This window comes from Scomber scombrus, chromosome 8, assembly GCF_963691925.1.
Source record: "Scomber scombrus chromosome 8, fScoSco1.1, whole genome shotgun sequence".
NCBI classification, from domain to species: domain Eukaryota; kingdom Metazoa; phylum Chordata; class Actinopteri; order Scombriformes; family Scombridae; genus Scomber; species Scomber scombrus.
Genome location: NC_084977.1, coordinates 21200504 through 21223968, shown reverse-complemented (window position 1 = coordinate 21223968; position 23465 = coordinate 21200504). Strand labels below are relative to the sequence as shown.

General features: G+C 37.1%; 2 protein-coding genes across 2 annotated transcripts; one reads left to right on the top strand and one right to left on the bottom strand.

Annotated features, from left to right (window-relative positions):
* Window positions 1-4046: 4046 nt before the first annotated feature.
* On the top strand, window positions 4047-5366 carry LOC133984942 (N-acetyllactosaminide beta-1,3-N-acetylglucosaminyltransferase 3-like). The gene has a single exon (XM_062424461.1). The coding sequence runs from the start codon at window positions 4206-4208 to the stop codon at window positions 5364-5366; it is 1161 nt and encodes a 386-aa protein (XP_062280445.1). The 5' UTR covers window positions 4047-4205.
* An 858-nt stretch (window positions 5367-6224) lies between these two features.
* On the bottom strand, window positions 6225-21533 carry jak3 (Janus kinase 3 (a protein tyrosine kinase, leukocyte)). Its single transcript, XM_062423747.1, has 24 exons — window positions 21458-21533; window positions 18717-18920; window positions 18444-18561; window positions 18218-18335; window positions 17169-17314; window positions 16659-16962; window positions 16033-16155; window positions 15765-15922; window positions 15569-15680; window positions 14355-14535; window positions 13539-13663; window positions 13156-13287; window positions 12965-13052; window positions 12531-12655; window positions 12194-12332; window positions 11819-11970; window positions 10751-10901; window positions 10145-10269; window positions 9657-9846; window positions 9061-9182; window positions 8237-8409; window positions 8024-8141; window positions 7759-7872; window positions 6225-7476 (listed from the first exon to the last, which is right to left on the bottom strand). The coding sequence occupies exons 2-24, from the start codon at window positions 18910-18912 to the stop codon at window positions 7357-7359; spliced, it is 3330 nt and encodes a 1109-aa protein (XP_062279731.1). The 5' UTR covers window positions 18913-18920; window positions 21458-21533; the 3' UTR covers window positions 6225-7356.
* Between the last annotated feature and the right edge of the window lie 1932 nt (window positions 21534-23465).

Below are 23465 nucleotides of genomic sequence, written 5' to 3'. Positions count from 1 at the left end.
ATGGCGGGCTGCATGGAGGAGGACCTGCTCCTTATGTAGATATAAAGGGCTCATTGTAAGTTAATGAAAACATGATTTTTATTTTCAGGTGATTATACACAAATGAAAACATGCTCATGAATATTATATTAAATTTCTGCCAATGGATTCCCTTCCGACACACTGGTCCTTTAAGATGCAAGTCTGCATAATTTTACAGATTTATTTAACTTAAATAGTTTTTTCAATGGAGACGGTGTAACCTGTATATTTTTGTTTTAAAGGGGCTATATGTTTTATGTGATTTTCTGTTATTCATGCACTATAATAATGTCAGGTATGTATTTTAAACATAGTCAAAGGTCCCAAAGTTGCGATGGCACATGCTGTCCACTCACACATTTCGGATCAGATTCAGGCTTGAACTTGTACGGATGTAAATAAGAGATTTATATTTCCATTAAAGATCAAGAGAAGAATAGAAATCCTACTACTACTGTTTCTTGACATAGCCTCCTGGGAAGATGTCGGCCTTTAGATTGGCAGCTTCCAGAAGCTAACCAATCAAAACAGAGTGGACTCATCATAAGGGTGGGCTTAAAGAGGAAAATGCTCGATTTCAGAGGCTGAATTGAGCGGCTGCACAAACTGCCAGTATAAGATAAGGAGTTTTAAAAACTGTAAATAATGCAGTAATTTACCAGTAGAGCTTCAGAATATGAATATTGATCTGGAAATGTGATTAATATGTTCAGAAAGAGATTAATGTTTTTGTGCCTTACTACATCTCAATGCTTTTCGCCACTGTTAAGCTGTGTTCAGACAGAAAACTGCCCCGCATTAAAACAGTACACGGGTCTGTGGTTGTAAGGGCATGTTGTTTCAGGTACTGGTAAAACATTGAAATACGATTCAGGAAAGGAGGAGTATCTTGGAGTTGGATTAATTGCATTTAAAGACGTCAGAAGCCAAAACAATGCCAAGTGGTTTATAATATTCACAAGCAGGATCTTTTATTTTTTGTCACAATGATCGTGAGGTAAACAGGTGAATACAGCATTCATGTTTTTTTTTGTTTTTTTTAAATCTACCAGTAATGGTCACTTGTATGTATGTGGTTAGTCAATACAGGGCCTTGATGTCAAGTTGCGTTACAGTAAAAATTGAGCCCTTTTCAACTTTTGCCAGATTATCTCTGCTTCTTTCTTTTTTTTGCCAAACTATGTGCAGTGGCAACCTCGCTGTATGAATGTGATGACACAGTTCAAATTGTGAGCTGTGGTTTTTTACATACTGACGAAATGTCCAAATATATTTTATTTTCATACTACTAAGAAGATGTTTATGATTACATATTGTGTTATTTTGGGATTAAATGATTTTGAGATAAAATTGTGTACTGTAATGTATTTTTAATGCATTTAATAAAGGCAAAAAACACGTCATTTCCTTACACCTTTCTCAGAGCACACTTAATGGGAAACGTATCAAAGGTGTATTGGAAATTGTATATTTAAACACATTAATTTAGTAATGTGTTTGTAGTTTAGTAATGTCTATTTACATGTGTAGATACAGTATGTATTTACACCTATAAGCAATAACCCCATGCACAGCTGTACACATTCCAACACCAATAAGTAATTTTTTGCAAGTGAACGCAAATTAAGGACACAGGGGCCCCTTTGCCATAATAGCATGTATGAAATTCCTACTGTTTGTTTGACAGCAAAACTGTTCAATTATCAGCCAGAGAACATGAAAAGATAGTACAGACTACCCTTTGCTCTGAAAATAGAAGTCATGCCCAGTTAAAAGAAACTGTTTTTCTTTTCAGTTAAACCAAGTGTTACTTCTTCCAGACACCCTACCTCCTTGCCCCAGTTGTTTTGTAAACCCTTCAACTATGATGTTAGAGTCCAGGCCTTTATATACATGTAGCTTATTGTGTACATAGTATTTATACAGCTCAATATCACAAAACAGAAATTTGCCTTAAGGGGGCTTTACAATTTGCACAACACAAAACAGCCTTTATCCGTAGAGTCTCAAACTGGATAAACAAAATCCTCTGAAGGTGTGCTTCCATATTACATAACCTTTTTTTACCCTAATCTTTTTGTTACTTTTGAATTGCTGTCAAAATTAAAAATGTGGGTAGATGTGTACAGGCCTGAAACCATGCAGGTGAGAATGGCGCTTGATGTACGTACAAGATACGATAGGTAGGCTTGAAATAAACACCCACCAACCCCAAAATGCAGGAGAAGAATGTGGTTGGTCACAACTAGTTAGCTACTTATCATCATGGATTTTCAGGCTGTTTTCATGATTTTGGAATCTACTGCTTATTGCTTGAAAAATGAATACAGGATGACGAAATGTATCCAGAAAAGAAGCTACCATTGGATGTTTGAGGAGAATGGCAACAAAAAGAAGAACAAGGACCAATACTGTGGTTACTGTGTCATTACAATAATCATATCTTATTTGTAAAGCACAGCTGCATTTATTGTATGAAAACAGCTCTGCAAAGTGCCACTGATCCTTTGATAGATCCATTCACCTCATCCATAATCATATGACATGGTCTGACTGTGGTCTTTTTCTCTTTCCTGCAAGAAAATATGGCATATTGTCAAATCATGCTTGATTTTCATGTACCTGCTTGCAGATAACAGTACTCAACCATACACAGACTATGAAACAAATCTCTATCATAAAATCTACTGTTCATGTATTGTATGGAAGTTCCTGTGTGGTGGGCTACCATGTCACACCGCATATTGTCTGCACACTCTCTACTTTACATGCTATTACTGCTACTACTATTATACATCCAAAGCCTAGATTCCTGTATATTCAGATGACCATACAAGCACACGAATAGATGATCATAGATGGAAACTCGCCGTTTTCAATCAATCAGTCAATCAATCAATCAATCAATCAATCAATCAATCAATCAAGCTTTATTTATATAGCACTTTTCATACAGGCTAGTGTAGTTCAAAGTTAAACACACAGTTGATCACAGTTGATTGACAAGCTGATGATAAGACAGAACAAGTGACAGCATAAAAAAAGGAATAAAAACGATGAGAGAACAAAAACAAAGAACAAATTAAAAGACAAAAATTCAGACCAATGCATGCAAGAGAAAATAGGGATGATAAAAATGTTTAGAAAATGTAAATAAAATTAGTTTAAATAAATAAAATAAGTTAGAATAAGAGAAAATAAGAGAAAATGTTGAATAAAAGTTAGAGGAAAAAAATAGGTTTAAATAGATAGAAAAAAGTAAAACGAAATAATAAAGATGAAGTTTATTAAAATCTAGACGAAAACTAGTTTAAGAAGAGATTAAAAGAAAATAAACAGACGAATAAAATCAATAAGAAGATAACACTTATAGAATGATACTAATAAAATAGCGTAAAAGTAAAGTAAAAAAATCCCAAAAAATATAAAAACAAATAAAATAAAATAAAAACACTATAAACACGTATCAATCAAAAAACAGAATTGGCACAGGCGACGTCCTCCTCCTCTCCTCCTCCTCCATAGCTGGTGTGGTGTCGTCCTCTAGCTGCTGGTGGTGCAGCTGCGTCCTGGCTGCGAAGTCAGAGCATGGCCGCCTCTAAAAGCCATCGTAATCATTCAGGACGATTCAAGCGGCATATTAAAATATTATAGTTTAATATTCCGAGAATCCAGCAATTAGCGTATGATCAGAAAAGTGAAGATTAATAAATGTGTGGCCGTCCTGTTCTAACAGCGGAGCCTCCGTGTTTTTATTTTATAACCTATGTAATTATGGGTGTCTATTTTATCTCCTTATTACTAAACCCAACTGAAAAGCACAATTAGATCAGTTCTTCCACGGTAGCATAATGCAGGAGCGACTTATCTCCAGTGTTGTAGAGGTGATTGCTTGGCAGTTTTTTTTCTCGCAAATTTGTGAGTTTATTTCTCGCAAATAAACTAACACGCCCCTCCTCCTCCAGGTCAGTTTTTTTTTTTTTTTTTTTTTTTTTAAATTTATATGGCCCTTATACGCTGTCGTAAGCTTGGGTTCAGTCTGAGAGGCAGTGCACACTTTTACAGAGTGACTGGAATGCTTCAAGGTCTGAATGATCCGTCATCTTAACTCCTTAATTTACCATAACAATTAATGATTAGTTTTATCAGTTATTCTATGTATTACCGACATGTGTTGATAAGAAATGTGTTTTGTTTTGTCATTGCAGGTTTCAACAATGAGAAGAACCAGACTAAGAACGTGTTTGCTAGTGGGAGGTCTTGCCCTGTTGGTCCTCCATCTCTGTAAATATTTTATTGACCACAAAACCATCCACCTCCAAGTAGCTGTGAGAGAGGATTACAGTCAAACAAAGCTGCTACCTTCCAAAAACAACTCTTACGTATATTCCTGGCCAAGATGTCAACAAAATGTCTCCGCTGCCAGCATCTCAGGCTTCAGCTCTCTTCCTGGCAGTATAAAAGACTTCCTCTACTATCGTCACTGTCGCCATTTCCCCATGCTACTGGACATTCCTGACAAATGTGGAGGAGTTGATGGATCTGCAGAAGTCTTCCTTTTACTGGTCATTAAAAGCTCCCCTATGAACTATGACCGCAGAGAGGTGCTGCGCAAAACCTGGGCTAAAGAGAGGTTACACAATGGTGTGTGGATCAGAAGGATCTTCGTCTCAGGAACGATGGATGCAGGTTTTGAGAAGGAGAGACTGAACAAACTCCTCGAGGTGGAGCACCGCGAGTACAATGACATCCTTCAATGGAACTTCAGCGACTCATTCTACAACCTCACTTTGAAGCAGATTCTATTCCTGGAGTGGATGGAAAGAAACTGTCCGAACGCTCGCTTTCTGCTAAATGGTGATGATGACGTCTTTGCCAACACAGACAACATGGTTGAGTATCTTCAAAGCCTGAAGGACAATAATGGACGTAAGCACCTCTTTACTGGCCATCTGATCCAGAACGTGGGCCCCATTAGATCATCAGGGAGCAAGTATTTTATCCCAGTTCAGGTGCAGGAGTCAGACTCATACCCCCCCTACTGTGGTGGTGGGGGCTTCCTCTTATCTGGCTACACAGCTTTGGTCATATACAAAATGTCTCAGTCAATTACCATTCTTCCCATTGATGACGTTTACATGGGGATGTGTCTAGCTAAAGCAGTGCTTGGTCCTGATTCCCATATGGGTTTCAAGACTGCTGGACTGGAGTTTTTATTGGAGAAAATTGATCTGTATGACCCTTGCTATTACAAAGACCTTTTATTGGTACACAGATTCCTACCAGCTGAGATGTATTTTATATGGCATAAAATATTTGACCCTAATCTGAAATGTGGTATATAGGGTTTAAAGTTTACTTGACTTAATAATGATGACATGTAACTTATTTGCGTGATGGGTGTTGTCAGTTTTGCAGTGAGTTCACCCTACTCAGCTATTATGTGGCACTCACTGTCTCACAAAAATATGATTGTGCAGAAACATTGCGCAGGTCTTTTTAAGGCAATTTCACATAATGTAATGCTCTTTGCCAAAGACAATTTTTTACTAAATTTCACATCTTACTTTGTGTTGAATTACAGGGAAGGCATTGACAGTAAGTTATTAGATTGATGTTTGGTGGCTCTAAACTTAAAAACGATTTACGCAAATTCAAATGTCCCTATTTAAACAACTTACAACTTCTGAGAAAACATTTTAAAAAACAAACAACATTTTTGCTGTGATGTGTCTTACAATGAAGCTGCTGTATTGTTTCCAATCAGATTGGTCAGTATTGAATTATTGAAGCACAGGTGTGACATTTGCCTGCTGATCCCAGAAGAAGTTGCAAAAAAAAAAAAAAAAAAAAAATATATATATATATATATTTGTATATTTTTACTCCTGTTTTTGTATAATCATTTGTTATCAACATTGAAGTGATTAGTGTTTTGAATATGTTGGCATATTACTTGAATTAGAAATATTAGAAATATTGATTCTTTTGAAATCAAAATATGAGTTTTAGTATGCTGGCAAAGAGACCATGCTGCATCAATACAGATGCTAGCAATAAAATCACACTGTCTGGAGTGGATATAAATATCTATAACTAATTACTTCTCTGCATGATCAGTTTATACTTTTTATGTTATGCTGATTAACCATATAGATTTATTTCATATAGTTGTTTTTTAAATTAATTAATTTTGACCTCACTTTAAAAATCAGCTCAATAATTCAGATAATTAACACCAATATTTAAATATCGGTGGTACTGCATTGGTCAGTTCCTTCTGGATATGTCTATATTCGATCCTAATATAAGTAATAGTTGTTTAACCTTTATTGATGCCTCCCAATGAACTGTGTGGTTTAATGTTTCACCACAATGATCTGATTGCTTTTAAAATGTGTTTTTGCATGTGTTTTCAAACTACTAGCCTAAATGTGATTAACATAACACAAAGTTAACATAAAGTTATTGTTTGATCGTAAATCTTGAAATTAACTCATTTTCTATTCTTAGAACATTAGTATTGAACCTGCAAACTGTCTTCAGAAGTCTTCATAAAACATCTGCATTTTCAACAAGCTAACTGGACAAAAAGATATGACTTTATTTAAAACATGATAAAAGAAGTAAATAAACATTTTATTTGGTCACATCTCTCAAGAGATAGGAGTAATAGTTAAATATCCTTAACCTGTTGCTAAAATTGTTTTTTTTAAATTTACCATATGCAAAGTAGAAATGTTAGCTTTGAGCATTAATGCAGTTTTCCAACTCAGCATGTGTGATAAGTACCGCACCATGATCTTACACAGTAGACAGTTTTTATTGCCCCATTACTGTGAACAATACATTCTTTATTTTCATATGTGTCACACCCTTTACTGGGCTAAGTACATATTCGTACACTGTTTTCATCTGTTTTTGGTACCATTTCCTTTCCTCTCTTGTAGCCATGAAGAGCTTAAGTATAGTAGAAGTGGGAAAAGGATTTAAAGTGTTTTTCTTTCTTAAACATTTTTTTGGGGATTTTTTTTGCCTTTATTAGACAGTAGCTGGCACAGAGGCTAACAGGAAACAGGAACAGAGAGAGAGGAGAATGACCTGAAGCAAAGGGTTAGGGTTAGGGACGTTGCGCTTATGTGGCATGCACAGTTACCACTCAACCACTCCAATTAAGTGTGTTTTATCTTTTTATAGAGTAGTTTATTGTCAGTATGTGGCTTCTTAGATATGTTATCTGTACCCATATAAACTGAATATCCATTCTGATAGGGAATGAAATTGTATCTCACTGTACAGCATGAGTTCCACTGTGAGGTACTAACAGGCTCCTTGTCAGCCTTTAAGATTGTCTCTCTCGTCTAGCATGATAGTTTCAATTTGGTTTCCCAGTGTGGAGAAACATGGCCGCTCCTCAAAGTTGTACGCCCAGCACTGCTTCATCAAACTGTACACCTGGTGTCACAATGAGAAAAATATGAAGGGTTACTTTTATGGTCAAAAGCATGATAATGTTGAGATTTGTGTGGTATAGTATGACAATTGTAGTGACCAGTTGAAGAGTTGAGGGTCAAAATAAGATGTTAATAGTTTTTACATAGCTGAGAAGATTGTCAGCCGATCCGCTTCTATGATGTATTTTACACTTTGAGCCACCATTTAGAGGGGGTTTTGCCACACAAAAGACCTTTAACTTCATAAAAAGTTCAATTATTGAACAATACAGAGTGAACATACCTTGGGTGGGCAGCTTGGAGGAGAAGGCAACCTCCAGTTATTCTTTAGAATATTTGCCAGATGCACTGAAATGGTCGGACCCTGCACATTGTGTCCAATCTCCTGCATGCATAGCTAAAACAGTGAAATAAAGGAAATCAAAATGGTACTGTAGTTTGCGTAGAAGATAAAACGTTTTTTTTCATAATTCTTAGTAATTATAAAATTGGTGAAATATTAAAATATTTTCCATAAATGTACTGTGTATATAGATAAAAAACATTACTCTTTTTGGGTTGGTGTTCATGTCGCAGTAGGAGAAGAGCTCGTGAAGAACGATTGCAAAACTCCAGACATCTGATTTATGGGAGAATCTGGACTCATTTATGGACTCTGGAGCGTACCTACAAAAAATGAGCAGGACAGCCATTAGACCTAATGGTTGCATGATACGTCCCTTTTAAAGATGATTTGAAGCTTCAAACATGAAGAAGCCTACCAGAAGATTGGGCTCTCTCCAGGCTGTGTGACTCGGTAGTACTCCTTGTCAAAAGGAATAATCTTGGTGAGCCCAAAATCAGCAATTTTCACCAGTGATTCACTGGCCACAAGAATGTTTCTTGCTGCAAGGTCTCGATGCACATAGCGTAAGGTCTGTAGGTACGCCATCCCCTAGAAATGTGAAAAACAGCAAAACTGAAGAAAGTAAAATAACTATTTTCCATTAATATTTGGCTGTGGTTTGGATCCTTGATAGTATCTCAGAGATAAAAATGAAGATGAATGATCTATGGTGCCATAAGATAAGACGTTTAGGCTTATGAGCTTGCTGAACTTCTTACAAAACATTATACAACTATAAAACAAATGATTCATAGCTTTAATTATTTCAGCACTGTGATTTTGACTGTTTACTATTGGATGGTTTATAATGTTAGTAAAGCAAGAAACATGGTTCTGCAGGTTTAATCATTGTTATAATACATTTATGTTCCTATAGGATTCAATCTAAATTCCTGCTGGATTTTTTTATTTGTAAATATCACTACTTTATGTTGCTCATCAATTTAAATGTCCAAAAGTTAAAGAAAGAAATCTCTGCATATGTGAGAAGTGGCAGGAGCCTAGGAGGGAAGTGCAATCAAAAAAATGAAAACAAGTTCCCGCACACTGTCTCACTCACTGTTAAGTTTTATTAAGTTTCGGTCTATTTGACCTCTGAGAGAGTGTACGGGAGCATTTTTTCATTTTTTGAAATGTCTAAAAGTGACATCCAATGAGTAAATTACAGCACATTCAAACCTCCTATAATCTGATTCCTACCTTACAGATCTGTGAAGCAAAAAGTAGCATGCGCCTGGTGTTGATGTGTCGGTTATTCTCTAAGTAGCCAATAAGGCTGCCAAAGGGTAGGTACTCCATCACCAGACTCATACTGAGGCGACCTGTGAACAGGCAAACAGTTTTTAAAATCAATCTAAAACCAAAAAGATAAACAGTGTTAATCAGTGAATTTAAGCAGTGTACAGTTTGCAGGCTGTTTGCAGTCTTAGTGCTAAGCTACATGTTTACCACACTGATATTAAAGTGGTATTTATCAGCTCATCTAATTCTGAATGAGCACATTTATAGAAATGTTGAACTATTCCTTTAATATGGTAGGGTAATCACCAATGACATGGCCAGTTATAGAATACCAAACCTTATTCGTGGTAGTTGTAATTCATGTGCACAGGTAAGACTTATACTACTAAGATACTGTATGTATCTCAATATTTTACCATAGATACAGTAAGGTCACAAACAGATTGAAGTACAATGATCCAAACCTTGTTAGACATGACATATTTTCATGTGTTTTAGTAAAATAATTATTTTGGGACATGATACGTGATATGTTTGCAAAGTGTTCTTATTACCCATGCTGTAGCACACCCCTCTATACTTGACGATGTAATCACAGTGCAAAACACTAAGGGTGTTGACCTCCTTCTGGAAATCCTCCAGAGTTGACTGCTTGTTGGGCTGCAGTTTCTTCACAGCGACCAGCTCGCCGGTGTTATCACCCAGTGGGTCATAACGACAAAGTTCAACACTGCCAAAATTTCCCTGAAAAAATGCCCAAAAATCAAGCCTTGCCATATGATTGCAGAAAACACTGTAGAAAAAAATAAAGCCTGCATGCAAACAGACATATCTTATAACAAATCTTTATGTATCACCACTAAGCAAATGTTAATTTCTTTTCACCACAAGGATATGCGTCACAACTACATTATTGGATGTTTCAAATAGACAATAAACACTAACTTTAATTGTCTGTAATTCGTGCACATAAAACCTAATATAGTAACTTTTAAAAGTGGACTGATTGCCCAAATGTTGCTCTGCTGTACTTCAGACTTACTTTCCCCAGTGGGGAGATGTAACGCAGGTGTCTCTCCTCAAATAATGTCTGGTCATGCTGAGCGGGGTTGAGGGCTCTCCACATTGGGCTCTGTGTGACGGGCTCAGTGGCGAGTATCACATAGTCTGTTGTGAAACAAGAAATGCAATAATGACAGGTAGTTTGTTGTCTTTATCTGAATATCTTGATTTAAATATTATGAATGTGAAATGTTACATTTGTATTTCAAATTTGTGCAGATGGTGGCTTTCAGATTCAAACGAAGAGACCTGAAAGTCAGCTTTTTCAAATCCCAAACAAGTTTTATAAAATCATCTGTAGACACATTTGCAGGTTTTAAATTTACATGCTATATACTGCAGCTTTGACAAGTAGTATCTCTTGTCTCTATTTTTATATAGAACATTATATTCCAGACACTTTGACAAATGCTCCAGTATTTCATGCATATTGACACCAGCATGTTTGAACACTGCTTTTCGTTGCTCCTGCTGATTTGTATCATATTCAGGAAAGCTTTATTCCAGGCAAACTGCGATGAGGTGATCTGACCTACTGTAGCCTTGTGATTTTTATTTTTAGCTGAGTAGTAAGCCACATCATTACCTGAGGTGATCAGACTGTTGAGTTGACGGATAATACTACGACAAGAAGGTCTGAAGGATGCCTGGTAGTCCATACACTGACTGATCAAATCGGCCAGCTCTGTCCACTGGGAGGGAGGCAGCTGCTGGAAGCTTTCATAAAACCGCCGCTTCTATAGAAAAATAACATCAGTATCACACCATTAACTGTACAAGAGCTTTATTCCTCTTTAATAGAGCTTGAGTATATTTTCCTGTACCCATCTTTTTATATATTGTATGTTTTTGATCCAGTTCACAAAAACCTTTGTTTTATTTTTGGATTTTTGTGAAGACCCTTTTAGTCACTGCTCGATTTGAAAAAATGTACCACTTAGTAAAGTGAGACCATGAAGGAAGTTCACTGGAAAGACAAGGAGGCCAAACTTGACTCAAGACGGTTCAGTCTCACAGAACCCAAACACAAATAATGATCATGAGGTCAAAGATCGCACATTTACTCATAAAGTCACATATTTACAGGTTTATCAGCAGGATGTTGCACTCTAGCAGGTGACAAAGTTTCACTAGTGCATGTTCATGTAAATTTTATATTGCATTCCAAATTAGTGCAAATGAAGGTCTCATCTCTCTTTTCCTGTCAAGCATTCACAAATGTGTACTTTAAGGTGCATTTAAATGCATACAATTTTTGGGAAAGGTTTTTCTTTTCTTCTGTCACCCCAGATGTCTTAAATATGTAGGATATTTTTATTATCAGTGTGTTTTTGGCTTATTAATGTTCCAACAAAGGTCTATTTACTTGGAAGCTTAGACCAGTGGACTCCAACCCTGCATGTTTGAGGTATGCCCCACTCTAACACACCTGATTCTAATTATTAGCTTGTTATCAAGCAGCTGAAGCTTGCCAAGGGCTTGATAACAAGTCAATTATTACAATCAGGTGTGTTAGAGTGGGGAGATAGAGTGGAGGAGATACCTAAAACATGTGGGGCAGTAGGTCTCCAGGAGCAGGGTTATTGACCACTGGCTTAGACAGTACACTGGATGTTTGTGAGTGAAAAAAGAATGTGAAAAGAAGTAGGCGTACCTTGTCCAGGTCCCAACCTCGCAATGGAGCGTTCCCACTGTTGAAGATTTCCCACACAGTGGCACCAAAGCTCCACTTATCAGACTCCAGGGTCAGGTTATCTGGGGCCTCCAGCACCTCAGGGGCTACCCAGGGAATTCTGTCCAGGATAACTACAAAAGTATACACAGAAGTCCACATACATGTATTTATAATTACATAAAATGACTAAATCTCATTATATAAATGTGTAGAGGGATACTTATTTGTTCTTATTTATGTTGTAAAGTCTCATCATAAATTATACGTAATACAATAAATATTATTAACTTATTTCAGTACACTGTTCTTCTGTATGCTGGTTTCAGACATATGGTTAGAGGGAGATTTGTTTACCATCCTTGCCCAGCATTGCAACACTGATGCCAGGGTCACTCAGCTTGATGAAAGGAGGGCTGCTCTGTGATGGGTCACCTTCTCTGGCCAGAAGCAAATTTTTGGCACAGATATTTCCATGTATGATGCTCTTTTCTTCCTACAAGACAAGTTACATGTAAAGACATTTGATTAGTTATAAGACATTTAATTAATTGTACAATACTGCTGCATTGGTCAACATTGAAGCAAACAAAGTAGGGCCCATGCTTTCATACATTGTAAAGATTTGACAGTTTAATTAGGCAACATTGCTCCATATTGTGTTTCTGTTACATCAGCAGAAAGTTTATCTTACCAAAAAGTTTAGGGCAGACGCGAGCTGTTTGGCTACGTCAAGTTTCCAGCTCACTGACACAGATCTCCCTCTCTTCAAGTAAAGGTCAAGGGCCCCGTACTTCACAAACTCTTGCACCATTATGTCTGTATGGCACAGCAAGATTTGTTTCTACAGCTGTACTGTACCAAACATGAAGTCAGAAATGCTCACCCCACAGGAAAGGGACTAAGCATTTTGAAGGAACATAGCACATGAATGCAGCAGAGCCAACTTTAACCTAATACAATCTGATTTAATCTCCTCTAAGTGGCAAAACACTGCTAATATTAATTTTGTATTCATTCACAGCATATTATCCCATCTAGAAAAGCATGTAGCATATTAGCTTCATCAAGCTGGTAAGCACACAATCAAAAAAAGTGTTGTATATCTACGGTTTGGTTTGAACTTACTTTTTGCTCCATGAACACTAATACCATAAACAAGGAGGAGGTGTTTGTGTGCAATCTGACTCATTGAACTGGCAGCTTCAAAAAATGACTTAGAGAAAGAAAAGACAAGCAAACAACAGAATGTTAAAATGAACATGTTAGATCTTTGAATAATCCAAAAAATATGAATATTTTGACCTAAAGAAACGCACCTCCCAGCAGTTCTTGTGACCCACATCAAGTTCTTTCAGTAGAACTTCAGTCTTGTGTTTCTCCCCGTCATGAATGTCTGTTTTATAGCCTCTGAAAATTCGAGTGAAGGATCCCTGTCCGAGGCTTTCATCCTTACAGCAAAAATACACACAAGAATAACATTAAAAAAACTGACCACAGCGTAGTAGGAATACTAGCAGCAGTTGCAATGTTTATATTAGCTGTACAAGTAACTATAACTCTAGGATAAGAAGTAATAGTGGTAAATACATTAATTCACTGGTGGCAATAACTGTAAAAGGTAGATAAACTAATATTTATAGCTGTAACTTGAGGAAGAGTAGTTTCAGTGGTACTAGTAATATCAGGACAAACCACTCACCCATTTCAGGTCTTTGTATTTGATCATGTGGAACTGGATATGACTGAATCTGTTCCTTTCAGGTGTTGGCGACCCTTGAGCTTCTACAGAGCTGCTGTTGCGTATGATGATGAGATTTGTGAGCTCTGTAGGAATAGCAGAAAAGATGTTTATTGTTAAATCTGAACAGCTTGAAAATATGAAGGCATATACTATGTCTGTTCAAGCTAGAAATTCCGGTGTTGAATTGAAACGTGATTTCATGGTATGTGGACAGTGAGTGCATTTACATGTATCCTGCTTAGAAGTCTTTCTATATCTTAAATGCTATTTATAACAATATTCACTCCAACATGTAAATTATACATGACTTGAATTGAAAATGTACAGACTTGTAACAGTATCCTGATTTCTTTTGGAAAAACCTTGCTAGTATATACATTTTTTACATATACAGTTTTTCTCAAAACACAGATAAGGGCTTATCCAGGTTGCTATAACCAGCTATAATGTAAATGCAAAAAAACCTGAATGGATACTCAAAAAATGATGTAATATGTGCTACTAGTGTGCATGTAAACATACCATAATCTCCCTTGATATGGGTACATTTGTTTTGTGTCTCTATTTTAAAGTCACTCTGCCTGTTTAAATGGAGTACCTATGAGAATGTGCTGTTTTGAGATAATGGCTGCAAAAGAGATGCAGTAATACAAATATGGACACTACTGTATATAATACAGTATAAGATATTATCAGGCACCAATCAACAAAGATTTGCTATATGTTTAGGAGTGTATATTCACTAATATTATAGCCATGGACATGGAAACATACCTTTGGGTCGGGGTGGACAGCAACGGGCTAACTTGACAGGTACTTCAGCCAGCAGCAGCTTGTTGTGTTGATAGTAGCTGGTGAGCTCTCGCAAGCTGGAAAACGATTTCTGGACACCAGGGAGACTGTAGTGCTCATTCTTAATAATGAGACAATCTTTATAGTCAAGTCCAAGGGGGGTCTGTTGAAATATACATTTTACATTAAATGTTCACAATATTGACTCAGTTGTATCAACATTCCTGAGTAACCTTGAGATAAACGCATTCACATTCCACACAATTTTATTTGGAAAAAGTTGTACGCGCAAAACCCTAAGTGAATGACTTTTACACACATTTAAGTATCCATTTGCTACAAGCAAACTTTTTTTCCTGCACCTCAACTTGTGGGTGAGGGTTTTGTTTGTCAGGAAACAATATTTAGAAAACCCTAGTGCATCATCTGCATAAAGCTAAGCCCACAGACAGAGGTCTGTAATTTACTGACCACACTTGTGGTTGCACTTCTAACAAGAGTATCTTTAAGTGCATGCATATATATATATATATAGGGTCTTGTTCACGAGTGAGGGCAGGCGGATCGGTGCGGCGTCTGCAGTAATGCGGACTCTGCACAGATCCGTCGTGATGAAGAGGGAGCTGAGCTGAAAGGCAAAGCTCTCGATTTACCAGTCGATCTTTGTTCCTACCCTCACCTATGGTCATGAGCTTTGGGTAGTGACCGAAAGAACGAGATCGTGGGTACAAGCGGCCGAAATGAGCTTCCTCCGTAGGGTGGCTGGGCTCTCCCTTAGAGATAGGGTGAGAAGCTTGGTCGTCCAGGAGGAGCTCGGAGTAGACCTGCTGCTCCTCCGCGTTGAGAGGAGCCAGATGAGGTGGCTCGGGCATCTAGTTAGGAGGCCCCCCGAATACCTCCCTGGTGAGGTGTTCAGGGCACGTCCCACCGGTAGGAGACCCCGGGGAAGACCCAGGACACGCTGGAGAGACTATGTCTCTCGGCTGGCCTGGGAACGCTTCGGGATTCCCCGGGAAGAGCTGGACGAAGTGGCTGGGGAGAGGGAAGTCTGGATTTCCCTGCTTTTTTTTGTCATCAAGTTGATGAAGCACAACTTACTAGTTCTGCGCCGGCAGAACTAGTAAATTGCTCTTCGAAGTAAAACCTAAAACAGCCTTCTTTAATGCTTGTCATGTTGCCTCAATAGGAAGCTTTACCTGAACACAAACAGTGAGGAAGAAGTTGTCATAGTCCTTGGGACTCTGCCGGACAAGGAAGGTGCCACCTTTAAATCCCGACTTTTTCAGTTTGTTGACTGCAATCTCTGATCTGATCAAACAAGATATGAAAACAACATTTAAGACGTGTATGTAAATGCTGCTATTGGATTCAGAATTTATCAAAATGACTCACGTGATTGGGCCGTGACAGTGGTTTTTGATGCCCTCCAGAATACTTGGCGGGGCAATGTCTTGACAGAAGTAGTGACTGGAGTCTGTGGTCAGTCTGAAGTACCCATCAACAAGTGACACAAATGAAAATGCTTCTTTGAGACTCTGGAACTTGGCTTCCTGTAGTACAAATCAAGGATACATAAATATGTACAGTAAAAAATTTTCACATGATAACAGAATTGATTGACATTGATTGGAGACCACTGCATGTAAAATATGTCCTTTACCAAGCATCTGTCATCTTTGCGAGTTATTGTCACCGTCCTGCTGTCTTGAGGAACCTGCTCATGGCACCCCCTCATTATACTGATGTCAATGATTTCTTGGAAATCACAGAAGGTCTGCCATTCCTAAAAACAAATATTAATTGTCTTTATAGAGACTGATTAGTCAATAACATTTCCTAACTATGGGGCAGCTACAGAGTAACACCACTCAGGCTTATACAGTTACATTTTGCACATGGACACTGTGGAGGGCCAAAATCAAGCCATCATGAATGCAAGGCCTAAAATACATTACAAGATTAATGTATCACAACAAAAACATAGAACCAAATGATGTGATACAGTTTACATGGAAAATAAACAGAGAAAAAAAAAACACAATAAGACCTTCGCCATGAGCCAAGCTGAAACACCTCCAAGGAAAACTTATATTGAGGAAAATGGAGGAAACCTTGGGATGGCCAGTTTATAGTAGGTTTTGCCTGGATGGCTGAGAGTGCAATAGGTGCCATGGTAAAATATATAATGGACAGTAATTTCAATATAAAGAAGTCTGACCAGACAGATATTGTTGAAAAGTAAAAAGATCTAACCACTACTCAAACTTAACTTGATCTTGCTCTTACCAGTGCACCATCAGGATGACAACTTCCACTGGTTTGAATTCCAGTTTCCCCAGTGACCCGCACCAGAGTAAAAGATGACATTGAATTGGAAGAAGATGGATTCACTTGGAAGGTTTCGCATCCCATAGAAGGCTCAATGCCAGCCAGCTCGACCAGGTACTTGAGTTTCAAGCTGTACTCGTCCACCGAGCAGTTCCCATGCTTCTTTAAAAAACGCTTGAGGGTGTTTCGGATTCGATAACGATCCAGCCGGTTGCGTTTCTGGATGTCATGGCGATGTGACTTAGGAAGGCATGATTTGTAGCTGAAGAGAAAGAGTATATATAATTTGGTGTCATATTCTATTTCTGAAAGAGGAAAATGTAATTTTACAAAGTTTTTTAAACCCATAGTTTAAAAAAATGTTTTTTATGATATTGATATCATCTGTAGGAATTCAGACTCTTTCACCATCCAAATGTACTGGTTCATATAACAAACAAAAATGAAATATTATCCAAAAGTAATCACCTGACAGTCTTGCAGAGCTCTCTTACACTCTGATGGCGCTCTTTAGCCATTCTCCACAAGTCCAGCACTGCAAGGCCAAGGCACTCCTCCTGGGCACTCAAAGGTGGAGACACCCCCGCTTCACTTGCGATGAAATCACTTCGTAACTATGTGCCAAAAGATATCCGTCACTAACACAGTCTTGAATATGTGGACAATACATGCAACAGTTTCTGGCATTTTACTGTTTGACATTTACTGTTCAGTCCCCTTTGTTTTGTCTTTACACTTAAAGGGATCCTCCTTTTTGTTGTGAACCAGTTCAGTACATGTTTTGAACATTACACCAGTGTCTCAAATGTAAAGGATAGGTTCACCATTTTTTAGGTCTGTCCTAAAACAACAGTCTTCTGCCCAAATAAACATTGTCATGTTTTTCTTGCTGCCATTTGTTAATCTGTTCATACTGGCAATTAAGAGATCCTTTAATAATGCATTTCAATGTAAGTGGCGAGGGACAAAATCCACAGTCCTCCTTCTGTAAAATGTATTTGACTGTATTTAAGTTTATTTGAAGCTATTGAGAGACTTCAGCAATTCAAATTAGTCAAATCAAGTCAATAGGGTTCAAAGTTACTGTCTTTGTAGTGCCAAATTCTCTATTTTTTGTTTTTATTCTCTATTCTTCCACTAACCCAGACAGCTGAAATCTGTAGATAAAGTTTAAATACATATTTATTAAGACTGGGGAGTGTGGATTTTGTCCCCTATAACTTTCATTGAAAATTCACTTATATTGAAAAATGCATTATGACGGGATAACCTAATGACAAGTATGAACAGAAGGAACGATTAAAGCAAGTAAAACCTGTTTCATTATCAGGGGACCTGACAGTTTTTTTAACACAGACATGGAAAATTGTGAACCTATCCTTTAATGTAATAAAGCGAGTCAGAGATGTTACTTTTTCCATACTTTGCCAATATTTTTAATATTTAATATTTAAATCCAAAATTATGTATCTCACTGATTAAATAAATACCATGTTTTGAAATATTCTATAATTTACCTGAGAAAAGAGATAATCAATGACACAGTAGTCAAGCACTGGACTGATTCTGTCTCTGGTAAGACTGTAGCGGTAAGATGTCCTTGTTCCTTGTCCGAACCAGTTTTCAAAGAAAAACCTGCATACCAAAGAGGAATCTATTATTTATCATACAGAAAAAAAACTTTTGATAGTGTAATGTGGACTTGGTTCTGGAATAAAGTAGTTTCAATGATTAAATATCTACCTGACTCTGAAGTAGACTCGTAAGTTTTCTTCTGTGTTGAACATGTGTGACGGAGGATACCAAAATGAGAGATCCCCAGATGCCAAACCAAAAAGACTTTGGTACACAGGTAAGATTCCTGGATAAAGAAATCAGAAAAATCTTCATAACATAATGACCACACATGACTGCATAACTAACCCCTAAAAGAAACATGGTTCAGTTTATTTGGCTTTCAGACTTTAGTATAAGCCATGAAAAGACTTTAGTTAGACCTTGTCAGTGAGAGCTTACCACATTTTTTGGCTGCTTGGATGCAGACGTTTTCAGCAGAGACTGGGCCAGATATGTTTATCGTTGTTGCATCCTTTGTGGCAGGGAAGAAGTAGAGATGTACTTGTAAACTGTGACCAGCGCTAGAACTGGACCTCTGGCTGCCTCCCCGGTCTCTGATCATCAGAGGCACTGACTCCTCCTCACTGAGATCCATGGATACTTCTGTGGATGAAATCAACAGACTCAACAGGTGTAACAAGAAACTGCTACTGTTATTTAGAGTAGGGTGACATAAGTTAACTAGTTCGTAATGTAAGTAAATTAAAAATTAAGATAATTATGTGCAGTTTCTTAACATCCATGAACTTAAACCGCGTATTTGGCAAGTAGGGTTGTTAAAGTTGTATATAAAACTCAACTTTACAACAGGAAGTGTTAAAACTAAAATGCTGAAATAATACTGAAAAAAAGAGTGCCATAGAAATGAAACACTAGCAAACGTTTTTTCCTCTTTTGTCACTTCCATATGAAGCATTACAAAACATCCTTTTCAATAAACATGAGCATGCTTTGTGAGGATTGCAGTTCTTTACAGTTTTGTGTCATTGACACTGGAACTGGAAATTATTCTCAGCAGTTTAATCAAACCATATTTAAAAGTGATATGTATAGGATTTGAAATTGATTTTACTTCAGCAACTTCTAGTGGTAATTTGATTGTTGTAAACCTATGAAAACATGTTTAAATATGCACACATATGAAATGTAATTATTTAATTGTATTGGCTATAGCTAATGAAGAGTTTCAATCTCTAACACAGCTACTGCCTTCAAACTGAGTTATTATGTTTTTAAAAATATGGTTTGACATTTTGGGAAATATGCTTGTTCATTTTCTTGTTGAGGGTTAGATAAGAAGATTGATATCACTGTAATGTCTGTGTAAAAAACAAATTGCAGTTTTTTAAGGTAGTACGTTCTTTACTATTTCTATTTCTTGGGCGCAACTTCCTGGAGCCTTTGTTTTGCTATGAGGTTACCAGGCAACCAGCTGACACGCCACAAAGTCATTACATCTGGCACCCTCCTAAAACCACAATGTGTCGTTTATTATAGTTTGGTTTTAGTGTGCATTTAACAGGTGGCATATGCTATGTTATTAGAGAGCATTAGAGGTGCTGGCAGGTGGATTTTGTTACCTTTGGAGCTGTTTCTACCTATTTTATGAAATAACTGGCAGCTGACTAATAGCTTCGTATTTATCTAGCATCAATCTTCTCATCATACCTCTTAGCAAGAAAGCAAATAAGCCAGGGAGGGGTTGATGATACTGATACAAATGAATGTGGTTTTTGTTGTATGCCTTGGTCATAGGCAACTCGTATGTACTTGTTGAGTTAAAAGAGACATATCATGCATATTTGCAAGTCAATATTTATATTCTGGGGTTCTGCTGGAATATCTTCTCAAAATGTGAACTTCTCAAATACATGCTATACAAATTTGAGCCTGAATCCAAAATAAATATGTGAGTGAACATTGCAACCAACACATTACACATTAGCGACAACATTAGCAACAATGGCTGCAGATGAACCGTGAACAATCTGATGTCATCACAAAGAAGAAGTAGAGGTAAAATTGTAAACGAAGCATTCAGAATCACAAAAATGTTATGATACATCCCTTTTAAAGGACCAGTGTGTAGGATTTAGTGGCATCTAGCAGTGGGGTTGCAGGTTGTGACCCACCGAATACCCCTTCTCTTCAAGATGCAGGAAAGCCTACGGTGGCCACTAAACTCGAAACATAAAAGGCCCTCTCTAGACTAAGTGTGTGGTTTGTCCATTCTGGACTTCTGTAGAAACATGGCAGTGCAAAATGGTGGGATGAGGACCAGCTCCCCATGAAGATATAAAGGGGCTCATTTTAAAGTAACAAAAACACAATTATTCTTATTTTCATTTGATTTTACGCTTATTAAAAAAAAACGTATGAATATTATATTCCATTTCTGCTAATACTTCTGCCAATAGATCCCCCAAAATCTTACACACTGGTCCTTTAAAATAAAATTATTAAATTCATGTTACCCACCAACACTTTATGATTAATCTGTGAAAACCCCATTTAGATGACCAACACTTACACTGTCTCTATTATACCATATATAGTGAACCATATTAAAGTGTGGACAGCCATCTCATGTAAAGAGAACTCCCACCACGACTCTCTATGATGTCTTTAAATGTCAAATGCAGATCTGTGGGGTTTCCCGTTATATTCGACGAAACTGCTCACCATGTTCTGTTGTGGCTGAATCAAGATGACAATATGTATGATAGGTAGTAAGAATACATGATATTGTTTTATGTTTACATAATAAGTTTTCAAATAGTTTGTGTACTTGGACAACAATACAGATCTGATTACTTTTACTTGGTGAATGACTATGAACATAAACAAAATTAAAATAAGAATGATCTGTATAATCTGTAAATAAGTCTTTATGAAATAGTTGAAAACAATTTGAAAACATACAGTCTTCGTTACGGCCACCAGTAGTTGAACAGAAACTGAAACATAGTTATAAACAGAGCTAAAACACAGAGCAAGCACTTTCTCCACAATGTATTGTGGGTCTTCTTAGTATAAAATGAAACATTAACAATTCTTAACAATTAATATGTAAAAACAGCTTTATACTAGAGTTAAAAATCAATATTATGTGTTACAGAAAGCATTGTTTGTACTGTTACCTTTACATTTGCACGTCAGAAGTCCTCATGTGAATTATTTGTTCCCGTAAACCAAGACTTTCTTCTCTCTTTTCTGCGTTTACACTCTGTGTATGTTAACAGGAAGTGTTCAATAGGATTTCCTGTTTTAGACCAGCAGATGCGACACTGCAACAGTTCTTTTTCACCACCATCCCACGGACTGACTCAGTTACAAAGACATTAATGACTAGAATTTCAGTTTTACAAAATATTTGTTTTTTAGAATAAGTAGCTTATTCTGTCAGGGTAAGTATTGTGCTATACACATTCACTTGTATCATAAATACATTTATTCAATTAAGATCTCAATAACAAGCCCTAATAAACAATCAAATGGGAATGTGACATAAAAGATGCCACAGTTGTTGAAAAACTTCACTAAATTGTCTCATTCATTCCTTCACTTTGACCTCTGATCTCCAGAGGTACCAAGAGGTAGTAACTGAGAGGTACCTCAGTTAGTCCAAATCAATCTCTTGTGCAAAAGAGAATCAAAACTACCATGAAATCTACTCAGCACATTTATCTTCAGAGCATGAGCCCTTTTCATGTTGGGTTCTGTGTTTTCCTCCAGTATCACCCTCAAAATAACAAACATAAACACAGGTATTGTAAGCCATAAAGTAATTTGCTGATTGCAGTTACATTTGCACTGCACTTTCATGTAAACTTAACTTTTACTTTAATGATCCCCATGACCTTCTGTGTAACTCCACCCGTGGTAATGCCTTTTCATTTTAGCTGCATTACAAGAAAGACTCTAAAATAGCAGAATCCTCCAGTATTTTGTTTGTCTATTCAACACTTTTATACTGTTTTATTATTTAATTTTGCAGCGTATAGGGGTGGCTATAGTGGCAAATTATCTAGAGAAACAAGATCCTTCAAAGATCCCCTTCAAACATGTTTTAATATAATGTTCAAGTTCCTCATTGAAATACTATATATGAATATATAAATGTTTTTCATTTCAAAAGTTTAACTGCTGTGAACAAGGTGTCCCCTTCTCCACTGAAGAGTCCATTCTCAGTGTTTGTGCACTGGAGACTCCAGGTTTTGTTTGTTGCATACCAGACCATGAATGACTCCATACTAGTTGTGATGTCACAAATCATGTTCATAAGTACAACCCTTAAACTCAGATTTGAAGTGAGTGCAAAGAAACTTTCCCTCTTCAGCAGATGAATGTGAAAACAGCTGTCTACTCTCAAACTCTGCACATACATCATTCTTCAGAGCTCAAACGTCCAACTGACGTAAGAATAAGCAAAACACATTTTTGAGTGGAGGGGGGCTTTCAAATAACGTTTTTTATTGGTTTCTAGATGGGGAACTGGGAGAAAGCCATGTATGTCAACCCTTTGCCACAGGCAGAAGAAAGAACAAGTGAAAGTAGGAGAGGCAGAAGCTATAAGATTAACTGAATGCAGAAGAGTCACAAATAGCACAGGCAACAAGTCATAAAATAATAAATAAAATTAATCAGCTGCGTGATCTAAATTGTGATACTACAAATACATTTAGACATAAATCCATCATAAAAATCCTAAAACACTATCTCCCAAAGTTCCCGGTTGAATCATCAAGAGTCAGTACAAGTGTCAGTGATATAATGTTACATCAGTGATACGGTAGGGTTTTTTATAACGCGATCATCCCCTTAAAAAATCAGAATGTGATCATCCATGATTCACATTACATGAAAGTCTTACTCTTCTACTTCTACGCAGAAATCAACTCATCTAACATTACAGGAAAAGAGAACCAGCTGACAACTGTGGTTTCCCCGCTCAGCAGTGAGGTTCTTATCAGTTTCCTGTTATAGCTGTAAGAAAACCACCTGCTCTAAACTGCAGACATTTCAGTGGTTGGATTTTCATCTTTCTGTAACTACTAAGACTGTCTTCTGAGCCATTTTGTACTACATTTTGTTTTACTTTTTTCTTTTCTTGATTGTTGTTTGAAAATGTTCCTGTTTTTTATATTC

Coding starts and splice junctions, on each gene's coding strand:
- LOC133984942 (XM_062424461.1), top strand. CDS start 4,206: ATGTGTTTTGTTTTGTCATTGCAGGTTTCAACAATGAGAAGAACCAGA.
- jak3 (XM_062423747.1), bottom strand. CDS start 18,912: ATGGATCTCAGTGAGGAGGAGTCAGTGCCTCTGATGATCAGAGACCGG. Junction 13,664..14,354: donor CTGTCCACCCCGACCCAAAG/GTATGTTTCCAT, acceptor CTATTCCTACAG/AGCTCACAAATCTCATCATC. Junction 11,971..12,193: donor TGCAATGCTGGGCAAGGATG/GTAAACAAATCT, acceptor ATACTTTTGTAG/TTATCCTGGACAGAATTCCC.